At 41.4% G+C, this 21,310-nt stretch overlaps 1 protein-coding gene across 5 annotated transcripts in view; it reads right to left on the bottom strand.

Annotated features, from left to right (window-relative positions):
• Positions 1–1,807: 1,807 nt before the first annotated feature.
• abcb7 (ATP-binding cassette, sub-family B (MDR/TAP), member 7) overlaps positions 1,808–21,310 on the bottom strand; it is a 27,099-nt gene continuing 7,596 nt past the window's right edge. For 2 of the 5 annotated variants that reach the window (XM_035532107.2, XM_081698602.1), the window contains exons 2-16: positions 18,998–19,075; positions 18,455–18,529; positions 16,743–16,862; positions 14,883–15,015; positions 12,788–13,056; positions 12,047–12,135; positions 11,726–11,813; positions 9,884–10,058; positions 9,477–9,634; positions 8,312–8,475; positions 8,082–8,211; positions 7,463–7,634; positions 6,157–6,260; positions 5,382–5,489; positions 1,808–3,261 (exon numbers count right to left, since the gene is read on the bottom strand). In XM_035532107.2, the coding sequence (XP_035388000.2) occupies positions 3,040–3,261; positions 5,382–5,489; positions 6,157–6,260; positions 7,463–7,634; positions 8,082–8,211; positions 8,312–8,475; positions 9,477–9,634; positions 9,884–10,058; positions 11,726–11,813; positions 12,047–12,135; positions 12,788–13,056; positions 14,883–15,015; positions 16,743–16,862; positions 18,455–18,529; positions 18,998–19,075 (2,085 nt within the window). In that variant the 3' untranslated portion in view covers positions 1,808–3,039. Of the gene's footprint in view, positions 3,262–5,381; positions 5,490–6,156; positions 6,283–7,462; positions 7,635–8,081; positions 8,212–8,311; positions 8,476–9,476; positions 9,635–9,883; positions 10,059–11,725; positions 11,814–12,046; positions 12,136–12,787; positions 13,057–14,882; positions 15,016–16,742; positions 16,863–18,454; positions 18,530–18,997; positions 19,076–21,310 lie in introns of those variants that run through there. The other 3 variants (XM_035532108.2, XM_081698603.1, XM_081698604.1) reach the window with 3 other exon arrangements.

Below are 21,310 nucleotides of genomic sequence, written 5' to 3'. Positions count from 1 at the left end.
TTAGCAAATCCAGCAAGCCTTTATTCCTGGCTGGTGCATTAAAGAATCAACAAGGAGCTTTTAGAATACCTCCATAAATAAGTGACATACAAACACAGCTAATGAAACATCTCAGGGACATTTTATAAAGCCAGGCTTTTAAGTTTCCTGGGTAACATTAGGCATAAGTCACTGCATTATATGAATGTCTTGTTCTGAGGTCACATTGACATCAGTAGAAACATGCAGCATTTTATTCATCACTAACAGTCAATAATACTCTATGTATAGTTAAGTAGGATTCTCGTGTAATTTGTTGTTGGGTTTTTGAGCCTGTGTGAAAAACGCCTATGCCGGGAATATTTGGAATGTTTTAATTTTCAGTGTCTAAGATACGAATGCCTAACATTGTTTAAAATCCAGACCTCACAATGTAAAATATTAATTTATTTTTAATAAGAAAAGCCTTGTTTCATTAAAGTATTTAATAGATACTGGATCATATTAAACATGAACATTTAAAAGACTTCAGTACTGTAAATCAGTTTGTCCCTTTCATACCTACCTTGGACAGTAGGTAATTTCCTACTCACTGACAGAACACTGATTCATAAAAGAATAGCACTTCAAAGGCATTTAAGTGTCTGTACATGGGTAAATGAGTCTTGCTTTACCCTAATTGGGAGAGACCATCTGTAGGAGAGGCTCTCTCAGTTAAGGCACTTGTAGGTTCCGAGGAGCACTTGTTCTGTTTCAAAAACTGCACAAAGCATGGGAATACTAAAGCCTTTTTGGAATAGACAGTCATCTAATTTCTGCAAGCTGGCCAGCAGCACAGAATATGTTAATACAATTCATGGTTTATTAACATATACAGAAACCTCATAGTTCAGTATTTAAACAATTTCAACAGCAGGATTGAGTCATACTAGCAGGAAAAAGGGGAGGGGTTTGGGCTTAACTGCTGAGAACAGCTTGGGTCAAAACAAAGGCGCCTGTATTGTTTGCTGCTTGAACAACTGTAGAGAGGGAGGTAGTGTGTCTTTTATGCGCCCAGAAACTGCCCAGTGAAGAACTTCAAGCTTACATTTGCAGAGTTGAGCATCAGTAAGAGGGGCCGAATGCAGCAGTTCAGCTGAAAGAGTGCATATCAAAAACACCTGCTTTGCAAAAAGCTTTAAAGATTAGATTAAAAAAAAAAAAAAGAGGAAGGGGATGGGTGCTGTAATGCTGTTTTACAGTCAAAATCTGTGAAGGTTATTTCAAAGTTAGGGAGTGGGTTTTCATTTACCGGACTGGGTTAAATGTGGCTGTCATTAGCAGTTTTAAGATTTCATTTAATTTAGAAGCCAATATCTGACTATGTATGCACATTAACTGCCTCCAATACTAGAAAGGCAGAACAATGACTCCAGTAACAATCATTATGAGTCCATCTCATTAATTTGTTTACTGGTGAGTGCATGTATAGCTTATAAGACAATAATTCATTTAAACTGTAATTAAAATCTAATTAGACAGATTAGGTTTGAGTTATTTGGTTAAAGTACATTTCAAAAATAATTGTGAAATGGGTGCGGTTTTTAAATAAGTTTTATCCATGTAGAATAAATTGTTAAGTAAACTGCTAATTGCAGCATCTTTAAACAAGCATATTCATTCATAAACATGCACGCAATAAGATTACACCAGACATCTAGTGTAATAATGTCCTGCTTCAAACCTAAACAATCCAAAGGCTTCCAAATTAGACTTTAGATGCCATTTATACATCAGTCATAAGCTATAGTGACACACTTTCATGACAAATCAAATCAACACATTTGGCCTTAATTGTCATATTTATTTGATTTCTTATTTTCATTTGTCCACACCCCAGCCACTTTTGCTTCTATCTTTTATGTCCAAGAATGTAATGGGGGGCAACTGTTCAGATGACAACTTATGTCCACGTACTTGTTCACCTACATACATTTAGGATATTATATCTTGGTGAACTAAGCTAGACAGACATAACTGAACACCAAAACATTTGATATTTTCCAGCCACTTGAATCACTTTTGTCCTTTATAGCATATATTATACATATATATACTTTTTAAAAATGAATTGACAGATCAGTAAAGTTGGGCATGACAAATAAGGGGCAAAAAAAATCATAATGCAGTCTCAATAAGGATGCTTAAATGACACATTAACTGGTCAAGATAGTTTAATATATGCATAAATAAAACAAGCCCAATGTGAAAAAAATCAGCTGCTGGATAAATAACAATTATGTTGAAAACTGCTAAGCGTGACCAAATCAAGGATGGTGTCATATCTGCCACCAGTGTGCAATGAACAATCACTATAGGCACACAAACTGGAATATCTTTTTTATTTTTTATTTTTAAATCCTCCTGCTGACAAAAGCTTTAATTCATATTTTACTTTTCAGTGTTTTTAAAAGAGCTGATTTCACAAAATGTAGCACAAAATATTTTGCAAGGTGTCAACAATATAAAGTATATAAGGTGTTCTTTTTCAATAGAGTAATTATGCTTTACTTACAAAAGCCCAAAACACATCCACTTCTGTACCATGACTTTCCATGCATGTACAAACCAATCATATATTATATTAAATATGTACACATCGATGATAAAAACAGCTATCTAGCCACATGAAAAAATAATCATTTAAAAGGAATTCAAACACCATGATAGTGTCAACTGAAAGGCATGTGTCTTAGTTAGTGCACATATAAATGTGCAAAATGCCATGGTTAGTTTAGAATGCCAAAGAATCCTGTTGAATCAAAATAGGTCAACACCACCAAGACTCGTGGACTCTGGGTTGAATTCACTCATGTTTCGGGGGAAGCAGGACAGCAAACAGCCCTAAGCTGCCCTCTTGCCCTGTCTCCAACCTGCAAAGCAATCCTTAGAAAGTAGGGTAGGGCAGGACTACCTGTGTGCAGCAAAGTCTCCACATTGTCAGACTGCCTGGAGAGCTTTTTTTGTGCACGTGGGCGTGTGTGTGTGTGTGGGGGGGGGGGGGGGGTGTCTGTGTGGGTGTTAGCAGGAGCAGTTGCCACAGCCCTTTACACTGTTCAGGATCTCCTCCTGCAGCTTTCGTCGCTCCTCTTCCTTCTGGGAAGCGTGTTCGGCCCGGGCCTGGGGCCGGCTGTCGCCGTCGATGCCCAGAGCTCTGCTGTTCTGCGTGTGCCACAGGTCTGCGTAGAGGCTGCCCGGCGTGCTCAGGAGTGTGTGGTGGTCGCCATGTTCAGCCACCTTCCCCTGCGCTCGCCAGCACAAAGGTGAGAAAGAGCAGAGGGGTCAGAGGATCAGGGGGAGGGTTAAGAGGGTGCCGAAAAGAGAGCGTGAAGGGGGGAGAGGGAGAGAGGGAGGGAGAGAGAGAGAGAGAGAGAACATTAACTCACAATTAAACCTGGAGAGCAGGCAAGGTTAATGACAATTTACAATGTCTATTTTTCACCACAGCTGTCATGACAGCCGTGCTCAAGCACGGGAGTAGCCTGCACTACTGTGACATAGAGCTACTGGTTCCTTATACTGCTGTAAACGATAAACAAAAGCTATGCTCAAAGTCTCGCTCGCAAGCACATGCATGCTCACACACATACATGCCTGCACGCACACGCACAATCTGGCGGCTTACGCAGGCTCTGTCTTGGGATTGTTTGAGAAGACTGCATGAGGATATTATGGCGCCATTCATGTGAGCAGCATCGACAGGGATCCAGAGGCTTAAATGCAGATAAATGCTGCTAGTGAGTGAGCAGGCTACCAGTGCCGCTGGACACAAACTGGAGGCAAGCAGGAGCACCAGGCAGATCAGCAATGAGACGAGGGGCAGCAGATGAACCAAAGAAGGGAGGAGGGGTGGGATGGAAGGCGCATGTGGGTAAAACAGAGAGAGCGAGAGAGAGAGCACACAGTGGCCCTGAACAGGCACACAGGCTGTGTGTGGGCGCGCACACAGCACTGGGTCTTCAAAGACTGCCAATAACAAAGCAAAAGTATGAAATTAGCTTGCACAATGGCAACGGAATATGTCTCCAGGCTGTTTTATAGTTACTGCCACAGCTCCAATGCCAATCCTGGCCAAGAAAGACGCGCCAAAGCGACAGCCATGCTTTTAGCGGACATGCAGTTTGCAGCAGAAGCCACTGTTACGACCCATTTGAGGGACACCAGGAGGTAAACGCTTGTGGAGAAAGCATCCCACCTCCCCTCCCCCATGTGATACTGGTCCGAGGCCGTTTTCCCGACCCTACTGGCAAGGCAACGACATGACCCATGGCTTTTTAATCACATGTCTGCCAGTTGGTGGTGCCCACGCTTGCCTCAGCCATCGGAAAAGGTCCTCCACCCGAGGGAGACGGACAGAGGTGTCTGTGTCATGAAGCAGCAGGCGAGAGGCACTTCCACTCATTATTTTAATGAGTTCCATAACCCCCCTCCCCCAAACCCCTTTCTCCTCCTGAGCACCAATGACACTGCTGAACACCTCAGACACACGTATCTGCATGTGTGTGTGTGTGTGTGTGTGTGTGTGTGTGTGTGTGTGTGTGTACGCCAGGTCGCTGCAGGCTTGAACTGCTCGCTAATGAAAAGGTTTCATAGGGCCTGTGTTGGGCTCCCTCCACCACCACAATGGAAGATGGCTGTATCAGAGGCAGCCAGAATGTTCCACGGGTTCTTCCTTTCACCATGGTGCCCAGAGTGAAAGCAACGGGCGCGCTGGATGGCTCAGCCTACTCGGCCAGTGGAGGAGGGAAGGCCATGGGGATTCATGGAAACGGTTCCTCCGCCTCTTAATGGTCACCCATAACCAAGCTTGAGGGGTCGCCTCAATCGAAAGCACAGCGTTCGGCTCAAAGCCATTTGTGCTAAGCACTGCCGCACCATTGAGGAAGAAAAGGAGACATTGTTTGCCCCGAATCATATTAAATCCTGGCTTCATTAAGTAGCCCAGCCAGCTAAGCAGGCTCTTATCAAAATGTCCGTGAATTCTATGGTTTATGCTAGATCTTGATCATAAGAATGGACTTCTGTCATTAATTAACACAACAGTACACTGGATTTCTCCAAATCTCACTGTTGGCAAACTAAGAGAACAATTACAAGTGCTTAATTATTTAGAGTTCTGAACGAACACTTCTAAAAGAAAGGGGAATAAATCAGGCAGAAGCAACTGACACACAGAAGTGTTTCAACTTCATATGAGCCAAGAACCTTCTTAAAGAACCAATCAGATTACTTTAAAAAGGATTACTTTAAAGGCTAATGAAAAACAGTTTAAAATGAATCCTACTGTTTATTGGGTTCTCAACTAAATGCACTGATTTAATGTGTATATTATAATTTTTGTTGTAACGTGCAAGTGATTTTACCTGATTCAGCACAATAATCTCATCTGCATCGACAATGGTGGACAGTCTGTGGGCAATGAAGACAGATGTTCTGTCTTTCACCATTTCTTTCATTGAACTCAGAATGTTCTGAAAAGCAACAACATATGGAAGCAATAAAATCATTTCCTAAATCATGGCAAATTTAGAAAAATCCTTTCACCCCTCCAGTGATGTTTCAACAAGAGCTTGTTTGGCTCATGATGGGGATACTTCCCTGCTCCTTTGTAATAACTAGCACCGATATGATTGACAGGATTTATATGAGGACTTCCATTTGACATGATACAGCCATGGAAAAAATAAATAAATAAATAACATGTGAAAGGCTTCAAAGCAAATATCTCCTGTGTTTGTAATAACCAATAAAGCCTCATCCTCATAAAAATAATTGAGCTTCCTCTTTGAGTGTAAATATCCATATGAAAAAGTCCACAAGGGCAAAAAAAACTGATCTAGTTGTACAGGGAGAAGATAGTTTGTGCTCTGTACTTTTAATCACATTTCCTGAAATATCTGATCATTAAAACAGACACTAACTATTTTATAAATGTAGTTTGTGTATCACATAGCCATTACAACAATTCTATGCAATTTTGTTGAAATAGTGACCTAAATTGTCATATTTTTGTTACATACATTAAAAATCTAAATTAAATGTTAAAATGCTATAGTAGAGATCAAGCTGTCAATCAGTGCTCCAAAAAGGTAGCTTGAGTCTAAGGAAAACCAAGTAAAAGATGCCCTGGCTCCTCACCTCTTCAGTAATAGAGTCTAGTGATGAAGTGGCCTCATCATAGAGTAGAATGGGAGGGTTTTTCAGGATTGCCCTGGCGATGGCCACACGCTGCTTTTCTCCACCTGTCATGAGTCAGGAACACTGCTGAGCTCATCAATATTGGTGCAAATCAAAAGGCATTGTGTTTGTTATACTTAAAGATAACTACAGATATATATTGAGTTATACATATTAAACGACTTTCAATGGCAATAATAAAATCATTGTAAAATGTACCGGACCTGAATAGTTCTAGAATATCAGAGTAACTACAGGTGCAGAAACATAGTAGCCCAACCTTTGTGACAGTCATTTGCTACACTTCCCATAAATACTGCAATAACACAGGGTTAGTATGTTAGCCGTATTAACACAATTAATTGGCTGCCCAAGAAGATAGCTGAAATATTCAGTAATTCAGGAATTCATGCAGGGCAACAGCCACATTTGTGCAGGACTACTTGGGGTACCTTGGAGACAGGAAAAGCCCAATAGCAAGAGATGTTTTTTTATAGACGTTTTTTTATAACATTTAGGTGTTTTTTTTTCCAACCTGAATTACTATCCACTATCTAAGTACTTCCCGTGTGTGTATGTATGGATGCATGGCTTTGATTATTATTACTTTACAGTGCAGATGAGAAATCAACAAACATGCTTAAAGTTTAGAAATTTCATTTCAAACTGGACTACTTCCAAAATTTTACCAACATTAAGTATATAGGATTTTCCAAATTACAGGCATGGCTCATCTCCATTTTACTAAAATTAATTTTCAGTTCAATAACGCTCAATGTAAACAAACAGAGCATCTAAAAAAGTCAGTAATATTTATTTCAATTAATGTAATTGTCATTTACCAGTAGAATACAGAACAAGGATACCCATCTATCAAAGTACACCTCTACCTCTGACAGCATCTTACACTGGTTATAAAAATAAAAATATATATACAGGCACATTTACAAAAACATGTGTACAGACATGTATGTAAACACACCTTTTTGGTATGAACTAGTTCATCACCCCAATATTAACACTAGTAAGAAAGACCAAAATGTACCACAGGGCAAGTTTACACTCATGGAATACTATTGTTGTTAATAATAATAATAATAATAATAATATTATTATTATTATTATTATTATTATTAACAATAACAATTTTATATAGCACCTCTCATTTCTCATTATAAATATCAGCTCCCCCACCAGCCTCCCTCACTGTTTGAGTGGATTATTCTTCAAACAATCAACCGGAACTTCAACTGGATATTTCATGTACCTGAGAGCTTGAGACCTCGCTCTCCGACCTGTGTGTCATAGCCATGAGGCATTCTGAGGATGGCGTCGTGGATGCCGGCAAGCTTGGCCACCCGGTACACCTCGTCGGGCGAGGCATGGATGTTGCCATACTGCAGGTTGTAGTAGATGGTGTTGTGGAAGAGGACAGCATCCTGAAGCCCCAAGCAGGAAACAGATTTGCACAAATCTGTCTTTTGGTGAGGTTAAAACTATATTTAACTGATCAATAACATATTTAATACCAAGTCAGGTAATATTTACAGGATGTGGAGAAAAAATATTCAGTAAATTATTTCATGTAGTATACAGTGAAAAATCAGTTAAATGCTGCAACAGTTAGATAGTAGGCTTCAGGAAATTTCATGAATTATATAGGTGAGGTAATTTTATTTGCAGGTCAGTATTCCCCCAAACCTCATCACTTAATTCCTCTACACTGTTTTTTTTCTGTTCTCACTTAGGTGATTTAAGACGTTAGCAATATAATAAGCTCTTCATAAGTGTGTAGGGAAGCAGGAAAAACACTCAAATGTGCGCAGCAAGAGTAATCCAGGAACAAGAGTGTGAAACCAAACCGATTGCTTGAAACAGGCGCTCACCTGGGGCACTACACCCAACGTTTTCCTCAGACTTTCCAAACTAATATCCTGAATGTTCTGACCCGCAATATAGATGTTGCCTTGCTGGGGTTCGTAGAACCGAAACAGTAACCTCATGATTGTGCTCTTCCTATTGGGGGGGGGGGGGGTTGAGAGATGTTTATCAAACTATCAAGCAAATGCCATAGAGCAGCAATTCCCATAGCTGTGCTTTCCCCCTGTGCACTTACCCAGATCCACTGCCACCCACAATAGCAACCTTCTTTCCAGCAGGCACTTCGAAGGAAACCCCGTTGAGGACCTTTTGTCCCTCCAAGTACTCAAAGTAGACATCCTCAAACCTGATGGTGGCCTCCTGAGGCGTAACTAGTAACGAAGGGGCCAGCTCTTTCTCCTTTGAGACACAAAGCAGATGAGGAAGAGGATTATTTTAGTGGGTGAAAAACCAGGCAGTCGTTCATTAAAGCACCAGAAAGGGGATAGCTTGGCATTTTTCAGCCTTAGGCCTATTGTTTCAGTAAGTCTGACATCTGTTGATTAGGCTGAGCATTTTGGAGTTAGTCATACATAACCAGTCTGGGAAAGATTTGTTATTTGCAAGATATTGTGGATGGTCCAAATGAGTATGAGCCCAAAATAATACAGTATGTTACTGATGCCTCCACTTAGAATTGAGAAAAAAAAAAAAAAAAAACACAGCTCTATTGCACTTGTTAAACATGTTATAGAATACATTTATTAATGTAATTTCACAATACATTAACCCAAATAAAGGACGTTCAGCTCTCTGAAACACGCTCGGCATATAGTAATCAAAACCTCCTGACATCTTTGTAAAGAGGTCACGTGAAACCAGACATTTGTCTCATGCATATTTTAGCAGCAAAAACGGCCAAGTCTGGAAACTGAAGACTGCCAGACAGCCCGACGTTTTTGGTACAACAGAAGTACTCAACAAGTTTACACTAATTCTACATACGGCCACGTTATTTGAGAAATCAAATTAAGAGTCCCCAGTAATGGCTTGATGGGCTGTTCAGTCATGCAGAAATCCTCGGTGAAAACCATTACTGATCACTGGGAACAACTGGACAGGTTTGATTCACAGTAATTACAGGCTGCATACAGAATTAGTCAAATGAAGAATAAGCTTCATCAAGCTCAAATGCATTCCAACCCCCTTTCCCCCCCCATCGCCAATCCTCCCCATCCCCCATCAATATCACCAACGGCATGGACAAAGGCAGAAAAAAAAAGCAAAACAGATTACAGCAATGAAAATAAATAAGAAAGCAAATTGTGCAAATTCATAAGGTTACAATACATAACTATTGCAGTAAAATGTGTGATTCCTGAGGAAGAAGTGCTATGAAATGTCCAACAAAGTGAATCTACCTTAATTTTGGTGTTGACACTGAGCAGAGTAAAGAGGGTGTCCATGTCAATGAGGGCTTGTCTGGTCTCTCTGTACACTGTGCCCAAGAAGTTGAGGGGCAATGAGAGCTGGAAGAGGAGCCCATTGACCATGACAAGGTCTCCCACAGTCATGCTTCCTATAGCACAAGCAATAACAGACAGTGAAAACCTAGTTTGCAGCAGTGTGGCATACTGAGATTTTTATTTTTATTTATATATATATATATATATATATATATATATATATATATATATATATATATATATATATATATATATATATAAAAAACACCAACACATACACACAGACAATATTACACAAATTAGCTATACTGATGGATTTTCCCAAGTCCATGCATATTAGTAAGTGTAATACTGATTTTCACCTGCCATGATGCCCTTGCTAGCAAGCACCATAATAGCTGTAAGGCCAATACTAAAGATGGCATTCTGTCCAAAGTTCAGCATGGCCAGAGTAGAGGTAGTCTTCAGCGAAGAGGACTCGTAGACTTTCAGGAAGCCGTCGTATCTCTCCGCTTCATATTTCTCATTATTGAAGTACTGAAGGTAGGGGAGAATGAAATGAGCAGAGAGAACGCGAAGGAGGGTGGCCTAGTCAAAAGCTAAAAGGAAAGGACATTCAGTGGAAGAGGGTGAAACATATTCAGGGTTAGATTTCTCCATAAAGCAAAGAAATGCTGTTTGGATACATGGGGGAAAAAAAAACAAAAAAACAAAATCAATTATTCAAAACACTCCAGCTTCTTATTCTCACAACAGACTTCACTTATTGCCCAACACTAAGTGAAGGGGCAAAGACCTGTATAGTACCTGAATATCTGGCACTGTTACCACTGACCAGTATCAGAACACCCCGTTGCCTTTACACAGCAGTCTGTTTGAGTGCTTGGATTTCAGGAAATAATATAGATTTGCACTCTCCAGTTTCAAACATACATTCAGATGCTGCTGAACTACCAGAATATTAAATGATCCACCGTGTAAAACAGAACAAAAACCTTTTGGCAGAGACTTAGAGAAGGCACTGTGCTACAGAAATAAGTGCAAGATACAGAATGCAGAAGGCAGCATAAACATAAGGAGACAATCAATGTCTTCCTCCATGCTAGCATTCAAAAATAGAACTGCGTCACAACTAAATTAATTAGTTTTGAAATGTGATGAATGGAGGGGAGGCGATAAAAACGTCTCACTAAATGCATCCGTCTCATCTGGATGACTGCTGGTGACAGATGGGATTACAAAAAGCGCTGGTGTGAATGAGAGAAAGGGACCCCAGTGGTCCACACTGGCCTCTCGCCGTAGTGCTGATGCCATTCTGTGACCCCTCTTTTACGGCGCACTGAGAGAGTGGCTTGGGCTCATTAGCGCGTCACCCGTGTGTGCGGCAGTGTCTTTGGCGACGTGATCAAACAGACAAGTCTCCTGGACTGTAATGACAATCTGAATATTTCATTAGAGAGTGTCAAACCAAGCAAGAGCGACCCTGTGCCAATTATCTATGGGAGCAAAAGGTATCGGGGAGCATGTAGCGTGCAGAGGAGATTCATAAGCAGTTTCTCTGCTGTCAGGAAGTGTGTTTAGCAGACTGGAGGAGAGACAAACATACGGTAAGAGAGAGAGAGAGAGAGAGAGAGAGAGAGAGAGAGAGAGAGAGAGAGAGAGAGAGAGAGAGTGGTGTGCTCAAATGCAAGAGTTTTGCGAGAGTGGAACGGATTTTGAGTGGGTGGAGATCTAATTATGTATGCACACTGGCCTACAGTGATAGTAAAACCAGCTGCAATGTCACAAAATAGACCTGTACATAAAATATGCCTGTGCTTAACAACAAGGGCAAATGAAAGGGGGAAAAATGAGCTGAGATGGAAGAAAGGGGGGAAGAAAGAGTGGCAACACATTCACCAGAACAACGAACGGATACTGCCAAACACCAACGTGGCTGCGATTTTGAGAAGCCTAGCTGAAATCAGGTAAAAACCCCCCCAAAACACTTTCTTTTTCATACTCTCTCTAGATCCTGAAAGCAGATTTGTGGACAAATTTCTTTAATGTAGCGCCATACAAGGAAACTTTTCCCCAGCAATAAATTCCCATCAAATGAATTCGGAGCTGAGCTTAGGCCAAGATTCAGAGTGCTAATTAAGCACAATATTACAGACGGTAAACATCTGTACCAAGAAGCAAATGGGACAGGGTGGTGGTCTCACCTTAACGGTCTCGTAATTGAGGAGAGAGTCGATAGCTGCGTTGCCCGCTTCATTGTCTGCCTTGTTCATTTCTATTCTGAAGCGGGTTCTGAAAGAAAATACGGAGTGGCGGGTAAACATAAGCAGCAGGACTCATGGGCAGAGAAAATATCTCCAGACTTTCTAGTAGCCTGTGAGGTTGTTTCCCAAGCACAGCTGTACCCTAGCTGTGGGTTATGGAGTTAGGTTGTGATGGTAACTATTTATTGAAAAGCTTCATACATGCAAACACAACGGAAGAGCCACAAACAAACAAAAGAGGAGCAAGCTTTGAAACCGTACCTCCACTGTGTTACTGTAATGGTGAACGCAGCGTAAGCTGATAAGGTCCCCAGAGTGACGAGCGCAAACTGGCCGCCACATTTATAATACTGCCAAAGAGAGGAAGAGCAACAGCATTTCATTAAAACTTAAGATGCAATCGCACAGGTTTGAGTTCACAGAATACATCTACTTCAGCCATGTCCACCTGGCTCAAAAGGAGGCAGTAGTCACTTCACACTTCAGTTCCCATACTTCTGTTTAGTTATTATGCCCATTAAATTGAGTGTCACAAATGGGTAAGTACAGCTGCATCTGAAGTTAACATTTCAGTCATCATTCAGGCAGCTTTGAGGGACTTCCAACAAAAATGTGAACATGAGGTTAATTGCGCTACTGGGCAAGCTGCATCATGTTCATTTGGTGCCCTTAAGTTTATGTTACTTGCTAGCCACATTAGCCTCATGGCCAAAAAAGAAAGAAACAAAATTTAGGCAATAAACATATCTTAGCTGATCGACTACATCTAAAGTAAATGGCAATTTGTAAATCAAATTTTGCCTCAAGTAATTGTTTTCAGTCTAAATCATGTGCAAAGCTACGTCCATTTTATCAAGACACAATGAAATCTCAAAGCTCAGCATTGGTCAAATTATTGCACTTGACCTGCACACCAAATTGAGCATTACTGAAGCCTTAAGACTCTGAGCTTATCATCCTTTTTCACAGCAACCTCGGGTAGAGCAAAGAGGTGGCACTGACCAGGATGCCGCTGACCAGTGCCATCTCGAAGACAGTGGGCCCCAAGTTGAAGACGAGGGCGCTAAGCACGAAGCTGATGCCACGTGTGCCCCTGTCAATGGCCTTGGAAAGCGCGCCTGTCTGCCGGCTCAGGTGGAAGCTCAGGTCCAGGTTGTGCAGGTGCAGGAAGACGTTCTTGGCGATCCTCCGGATGGAGCTCTGCGCCACCTTGCCAAACACGGCGTTCCGCAGTTCGTTGAAGAGCGCTGTGCCAGCTCGTGACACTCCATCTGGGACGCATGCGCATGAGCACGCAACCCCCCCCACACAGACACACAGACACACACAGCAACATGAATTCATGTGTACTCTCATCAGGGTGGGATGTTACCATTCCATTGCTAGGACGGTATGCAACTTTTGATTTTGTTTAGAAAAGAAAGATGCATAGTGCCAGTGATGCAAAGCACCAAAGGTATTTCAGTATTTATGGAGAATTTTATTTTTATTCTAAATGTGAATGAATGAGTATGAAACCATGTCCAAGAGATTCTTCACATGCCAAAAAAAAAAAGGGGGGGGGGTGAGGATGGAACCGCAGTGACTTGCTCTGCGGGCACTCACTTTAGTGAGCTTCAGGCTCACTAAAGCACTACAGTCACTTCACAAATGTTGTCAAACCCCTCCTCGTCTCAAATCCTTTGGGCCTCACCAGACACTTATTACATCATGAATTAAAACATAACCACAAACATAACAAACAGTGGGGCCATTTTCTATGTAATAAAAATTTTACTATACAAACATGTTGGAGTAAGTGTCCAGGTTCAGCCCTTCACATGGACTCTTACTTGCACCATGATAAACAGCAAAGGCACTGTAGTGTTGAAACAGCATTATTGCACTGCAAGCACAAACACTTCTTTGCCCCAGAATATGAATTCTGTACTAGCGGAATAAATCCTTTTGCCCTCGGCATTCAATCTTTTGAATCTTGCACACAGCATCCACCAAGGCCAATTCTGCTCAGGTAAGTCGTGGCTTACGGCAGAAAAATATCCTATCTGCCAAGATTCACTCAGAGAGCTCCAATTAATGGTGTGTGTGCACAGGATCTAATGGGGCTCATTAAATCCGCAGCTACAGGGAGGGGAGTACATTTTGACTACATGGTACAATGACTGTGAGTGGTTCCTATTACTCATTAAGTTTTGTTTTCTTCGGACAACAGTGCACGAGTGTGCACTTTTAAAATTCGAAGAGGGTGTCGGTCATGGCATGCCCCCAGGTGTGTTACCTGCGTTCTCTTGGATGGTTGCTCAAACCATGGCCTAGGGTTTTAATGCAGGCAACCAGGCACCATTTGTTTTGACAACGACACTGTTTTGTAAGGCCGGTGCCTTGTAGACCAATTTTATGATGGATTTTCTTGTTATTTTGTGGCCCTGGGCTCATTGCTTAGATTGTATTTCACTGCAGAGGGACAAAATGTTTTGTACCACCGTGTTTACATTTTTACATTTAAAGCATTTATCTGACACTTTTAACCAAAGCGACTTACAATTATGACTGAATACAACTTGAGCAATTGAGGGTTATGGGCCTTGCTCAGGGGCCCTACAGTGACAACTTGCCAATGATGGGGCATGTTGAGAACCTTAACCACTGAGCTAGCTACCACTAGCTCAGGGACAGCTGTTCATGAAAGTTTAAAAGGGCAGCTGCAAAGGCAACAGAAATATGATCAGAGCGACAAAGGTAGAGTGTTAGCAAGAGTGTGTGGCTCATAAGGCAGGTGTTATTGATTTGGAACCGTATCTGAAGTCTCCCACTCCGAGAGGTAATGCGTTACCGTTAGTCAACAGCATCAAAAGTGAGTCTACATTAAATCCCTCCTATTGCACATTAAAACAACAACAACAAAGGACAAATTGAATTAACAGATGTAGCAACAGATGTGTCAAGTCATCACAAAGATGACAAAAGGTTTAAAAGCAATATTGATAGGAATCTTTCCTGAAAAAGGTCACCTGGCTCATAATACGTGGCATGCTTCCCGAGATGAAGTCAAACACCTGCCAAGAGAGGTGGGGGATGGGGGGACAAAGGTACTTACAGCCAATCAAAACGGCCGTTGCCATGGTCGCCACTGTGTTTGGTGCATCGCTCAGGTTCAACATGGGTCCCGACATCTGGTTCAGGCTGTCTACCGCATATTTAAACATGAAGGGCACAGTCACACTGGTGATCTGGAGGATAAATGAAAAGAAAAAAAACAAAAAGAGAACAGCAAAAAAAGAAATAGGAAGAGAAACAAAGAGGGAGAGAGGGAGTAAGCTCCAGAAGCATGCAGATGGGCGAGAGGGTGCCGAGACGCCGCTGCGGCACTGCATTAGGGGCAGACTGTTTTGTGTGCGCTCCTCCAGACAGATCTGAAAATGAGTTGGTTGATGCATCCACTAATGGAATTGAAATGGTTATTAAAGCTAATTAAAAGCTTGGGGACAGCTGCTCGGCTGCCGTGCTGAACGCCGCAGCACATTAGACAGGCCGGAGTGGGTGCAGGATGCCATTTCCCCTTCATCTGCCCCCCACCCGCCACTGCACTTTGGTTTAACCCCTTAGTTCCCATGCTGCTAGACCAGTGAGGGATGGAGCTTTAGGCGAATGCAGGTAGGCCAGACTTTGGGCCCAACCCCTCCATTTTCCTGCTTTAATTTCTGCCACTGGTGTAAAATGGCTGCAAAACCACTACACTGTGATTACGATAACACACAAGATGTTACAATGGTGCTTTAAGGTAACGAGCCAGTTCATGCAACAAAGGCATGTAACATGGCAGGGGAAGGCAAAGATTTGTGATTTACCATTTACAGCAATATAGACCAATTTGTGAGAGAGAGAGAGAGAGAGAGAGAGAGAGAGAGAGAGAGAGAGAGAATGAAGTGTCAACACCTCACTAATAACTTCAGTCTCTCTTCACTACGCCCAGCCGTCTACGGCCATGCCCTTTTCCATATAGAGCACATCAGGGGCTGCTTCCATCCCAAACAGCTTTAATTACCAATCAGACATCTTGGACGGGTTGGCACAAGAATAACCTTGGTAGGGACAAATGACACCAAAGAAATTCGCCATTACTCAGAGGATTCTGAGAGCTTTTTCCCCCCCATCTCTGTGCAATTCTTAGCTTTAACGATGACGCAGCATGGTGGCTCATTCTTTGCCACGTTCAATTCCGCCCAGTGCGATAAGGTGGCGCTGGCTCAGACAGGCTGATGAAACGGATGGGGGTTATCTGTGCATGGCACACCTGTCAATCTTTATCTGGGCTTCCAGATTCGACCACTCCCGAACTACAGCTGGAGATAAGGCGGGCACGGGCAGGATATCCCCCTGGGGCAGAGCGACACCAACTGATTCTCTCCTTGGTTCCTGTCGAGCCCAAGGGTCTGCGTGACAGAGGCATGGCAAGGGCCGATTCATTATCTTTCGAGCAAAGCGATGGGATTGTATGGCGCGCTGTGCTCTGGCTATGAGCGGGCTTGTGGATGGAGGACCACAGAAAGCCGTATGTGCTTTCGCTAGCTGCAGGTCGGCCGTGTGTCGAGAGTGTTGAGTGAGAATAGGAAAACCGGGGGGTGAGGGGTAGGTCACTTTGAACCCATCAGTCTTCCTTTGGGTGCAAATTAGTGACGAATCATTACAAGGAGAACAAAACACAATTTTCCTTGTTAAGCAAGTCCCTGCTACACGGGCAACACTGGAAAATTTTGCAGTGCTACTGAAAAAGGTGCTGGGAGGGTTTCTCTTTCTTTGAAATGACTGAGGCATTGGCACAGCACACAGGATTGAGATAATTAAAGCTAGGCATGTTGTCACGACTCAAATATTGGTCTTGCAACTGCCAAGGCAATGGTGGGAATGACATAACAATGATCATCCCCCTTTGCCATGTTGGGTAATGCCAACCCACCTTGGCTCCAGCCAGCAGGCCAAGTGAAATGGCCACTCGTGCTCGCAGATCTGGCCGATCCTTAGGCCACACGTATGATACCATCGCTGAGAGAATCTTTGCTGAGTTCACTTCCTTCAGCTAGGGAAAGACAAAAGAAAAAAAAATTAATAAAAAGCAATAGTTAGTAAATACATACATACATACATACATACCTACATGCATGCATGTTATACCCCTTCAGCCTGGAATGCACTAAAAAAAAAAAAAAAACCACTTAAAATAATTTATCAAAAGCAAAACAGTGACCTAGAGCCACCAGCAACTCAGCAGATGGATCGGTATTGTGTGTACAATAAAAATAATTGCATTATAATTGTTTTAGACCACTCAAATTCCTGCCCTGTAGAGCCAGTGGCAGTGAGCAGTTTACCCATTTTCCCCAACACACCTCAATCAATTCATGAAGGGCTTGACAATTAGCTGATTGGTTGGATCTGGGACAATAAAGCTGTGTGGAAGAGTAAAAATGTGCTTTTTTTCTGAGCTGTTCTCTACAACTGGATTTAGAAGCTGTTTTCAAACTAAACTATGCACAAAGACGTTTTACTCATTCATTCATTGAGCACTGTATATAAGATGTACATTCAGTAATGCCTGATCACCAGCTGAAGTTATTCAGTTTCTGTATGACTGAAATAATGAAGGTTTTCCACTGCTGTAGTATAGCGTCTAAATACCAAGCTTGGATCAAAATGACAGCTATGCATTCCCAAAACCAGCAAGATTTCACAGCTATAGCTGTGAAAGAGCGCCCCCGTCTATGAAGCCTTCTATTTTTTTATGCAGCATGGTGGTGGGTATGCTCACTGCTCAACAACACATCTAAAAGTTTGGGGGAGGGGAGCGCTTGTGAGCCCGCCCCCGCACGGGCATTCAGTTGAGGGAGGGGGAGGAGGGGGCGTAGACTGCAACGCAGCATCATATGGGCCGGCTGGGGAGAGGGCAATGGTACCAGCAGCCGCTGCAGGTGGTGGCAGAGACGTTGCCTGGCATCCCACGCAGATACCCCCCCCCGTTCCCCCGAGTCCACTCCTGCACGCTGTGCGGTGCCAGCCAGGCTGTTTACTCTGTCAAAACCACCTGCTGCCATGACTGTCTTGAAAATATGAGTAAACTCTTCTAATCCTGTCAATATGGTAACATAAAAATGGGCCACTGGCAGAATGGCACAGGAACAGAGTAAAATCAAATTAAAAACTGCCGACACCTGTGCATGGTCATATCCAATGAGGCAACTTGATGGAGGTAGGAATGAGAGAGGGCAGGCATCACTTAGTTGTCACAGCACACTTTCAGAAGAAATTCAGTTTGTTTCCAGTGCAACGTTTCTTCTGTTGTTATGCATAAAGTGTATCAAATATTGAACTTGGACTATGTGGCCTCTGATCTATTATTCTACATCATTGGTGATTGCCAAGTTCTAAGAAAAAAATCTGCCCATTTTAGTGCTAGAATTGGCTCAGATTTATAGCTTGAGATTGATAAAATCATTTGCAACTAAAGTAGAGAAAAAAAATGGGGAGGGGGGTGTTTGCTGGGTGTACTGAAAACAAGTCACTGGTTAGGATACATCACGTTTGCTTGTTCTATCATTTGTCTTATAGAGTAAAACATAGCCACATAACTACAAGTTTGAAGAGCTATTCTAACAGTTCAAATAACAAACTTACCACGTTTTTGGGATCTGCATTCAGCCTCCCGCCTGCATGGCCATGCCAGCACGATCTCCCCGGAATTCGTAAATGCTGAAAACCCAAATGCAAGAGATTTTAGTCATGTTTGCATTGCGCTACATTTAAATGATGAGTGCATACAACTTATGTAGGCCTCTAAGGGTGATTCACTACAGCAGGAATTAGGAATATAGGAAATTAAATTGTTATTATTGTACCGGCTAAAAATTACTTTAAGTGCTCTCTGAGTGACCTATAAGGACTGAAGGCTATATTTTGCAAGGTTACATCTTAAAAGACAAACAAGGTCTTGTCTGTAGATGAAGAAAAAACAAAATCAAAAACAATCTCTATTTGCAACATTCATTTCAAAATGAGATGCTAGTGCACTCCACAAATCTATCTGCACTGCTGTTTATAACCCACAGGACACAGAAACCGCCTTCATTTCCTCCTGGAAAACCTGATACTTAAGGATTACTATAATATTGTATAAGTGCTTTAAAAAAAAAAAAGTTATTTTAAAAACTTCAAACTTGCTTTTACTGCCTCCAGAATCTGGTGACTTTGTCTTCTTTGACTTAGTGTCCATGTTGATGTCAGATTTGGACCCTGTAACTAAGGAAAAACAAGTGTTATTGAATTTAAGAAATCAAGAAATGAGAAATTAAATTGGACAAAATCACTATAGCAGAAAGCCACCTCTGACAGTGCAGAGTGAATTGCCACGTGTACCACTGTCCGTTTTTCAGATATATTCATGATAGCGGGCTTCATTGTACTTGCATGTAATCTAAGAATCCTTCTATTACAGATTTTAATCTCTCCCCACCACCTTGGAAAATCCTCAGGATCTCCCACATGGCAAGATTTAATCTAAAAATGGACAGAATAAAAACCAAACTTTTTAATGTACACCCTGCTGCTTTTATCCAACTTTTTCTTCCAGACCACAGTCAGATTAAGTCTCATGTTTATCACTACCTAAAACCAGATAAATCCTTTAAGGGACTAGGTCCAAGAGCTGGAAAGCATTTTACAAAATATGTAACATGCAACAGCATTTATTTTTGTCAAAATATCATATCTTAGATGGGTGTAGAAGCCTGTGAAATCTCTTCTCCTCAACACTCCACACACAACACAATAGCCAGAAAAAAAGACAAATGAACGGGTTTACCATTTTATAGGATTCTACAACAGGAAATAAAATCACTACAACTGAAAAAATCAAGAATTCTAAAGAGCATTGATGCATTGAAGGCAACCAAAACTGCATCTAAATCTTGGATTCCAAAAAGAAGCCTTAACAGCTTCACAAATGTGACACCTTTTCAGAGTATCCAAACTGGTTATTCCAAATGAGTTTACAAATACCTGTTCCTTAGATGATGAGCTAATCATGCTACCATAAGTATGTGCATTATTGCAATTATATTTTATAAAAGGAATAGTCCAACATGTCAATTCATCTAAAAATACAAAGCATATAGTTAACTATCAGACACAATTTTGAAATGTTTTTCTATAAATTACAAAAACCTTTTTTAAATATTTTAACTCTGATTACACACAATAGAAGCCTAACGTCAGTGTGTAGAGTGACTTGTTCTTATATAGTTTCACCCAACTTTCAAACAGTAAAAAGCAATTCTGTTTACACCTATTAACCTTTCTCCAAGATTTTGTAGTATCCATGTGCAATCCAGCAGAACTGTGTTTGCTTTGAGTTGAATGGCAGTAGGCTAGTAGACTAATTCATTACCACAAATTCTTCCATCTGGAAAAGTAATCAGACATCTAAAAATTAATTGGCTTATACAGATTTAGTTTTTACTGAATATTTCATGAAAATGCTCTACAAAAATATTTTTTTCACAACCACATTTTTTGACTGAATTCAACAACTTAAGATTCCACTGTAAGTGTTTTCCATTCCATGGGTTTTCCATTTCTTTAAATTACAAAGTGTCAAAGTTATTGTACATTGTTATTGACCAAAAGCTTCATGCATCATAAACAGAGATTAGGTTGAAAAACACTTTAATATTTATTTAATCCTGTATTCTCCTTTGCATGAAAATATGTAGGGAATGTAATATGCCCAGTAACTGGCCTATAAATTGTGAATTAGATTTGGTATGCCTCCACCATATGTCACTTTCCTTACAAGTATTTCGCAATAAGCATTTTTAAAAATCTGATTCTCTCAAATATCCCTACACAGTAGATTATACTGGAACTGGAATTCTCTAGCCTCAAATGCTGGTGCAAGTTAAGGCAACATGGATTCAGAAGCTTTAGATTATTAAATTAAAATTTGAATATCAACATAAACAAATATACTGAGTATGTAAATATTTGAGGCCAACCCCACACACCTCACCAGGTTATCTACATGTCAGTGTAGCTTTCCCAGATATGTAGGGAATTTATCTTGAGTAGACCTTCACAAGGAAAAACTGCTCATTGGCTATATTGCCCATTGAATTGCATGTCCCCAAATTATGCCGAAGTAGACATGGACTAGGTAAATATCACAAACTGTGTCTCCAAATCAGAGCACATCACTGTTTTCACATGACCACACACACAGACCTCTTACACTGACACTTTCTGCCTTATAGATATAATGCAGTTGGACCAATACATTGCAACTATGACCAACATTCTGGCCCTCCATTTAGGCTAAATGTTTTGCAGCTCAGTCAAGCCTCTCTCTCTTGGTCTATTCCATCTCTTCTGAACAGATGATGATGATGATGATAAAAACTTATACGTCTAATGGGATTTATCTGTGCTTGTACTTCTTTCTAAAGCAGTTTCTACTGTCAAATGGAATAGTTCTGATTT

Source organism: Electrophorus electricus, chromosome 16 (genome assembly GCF_041902795.1).
Source record: "Electrophorus electricus isolate QZ-2024a chromosome 16, ASM4190279v1, whole genome shotgun sequence".
Lineage (NCBI taxonomy): Eukaryota > Metazoa > Chordata > Actinopteri > Gymnotiformes > Gymnotidae > Electrophorus > Electrophorus electricus.
This window is presented reverse-complemented; position numbering and strand designations above follow the sequence as displayed.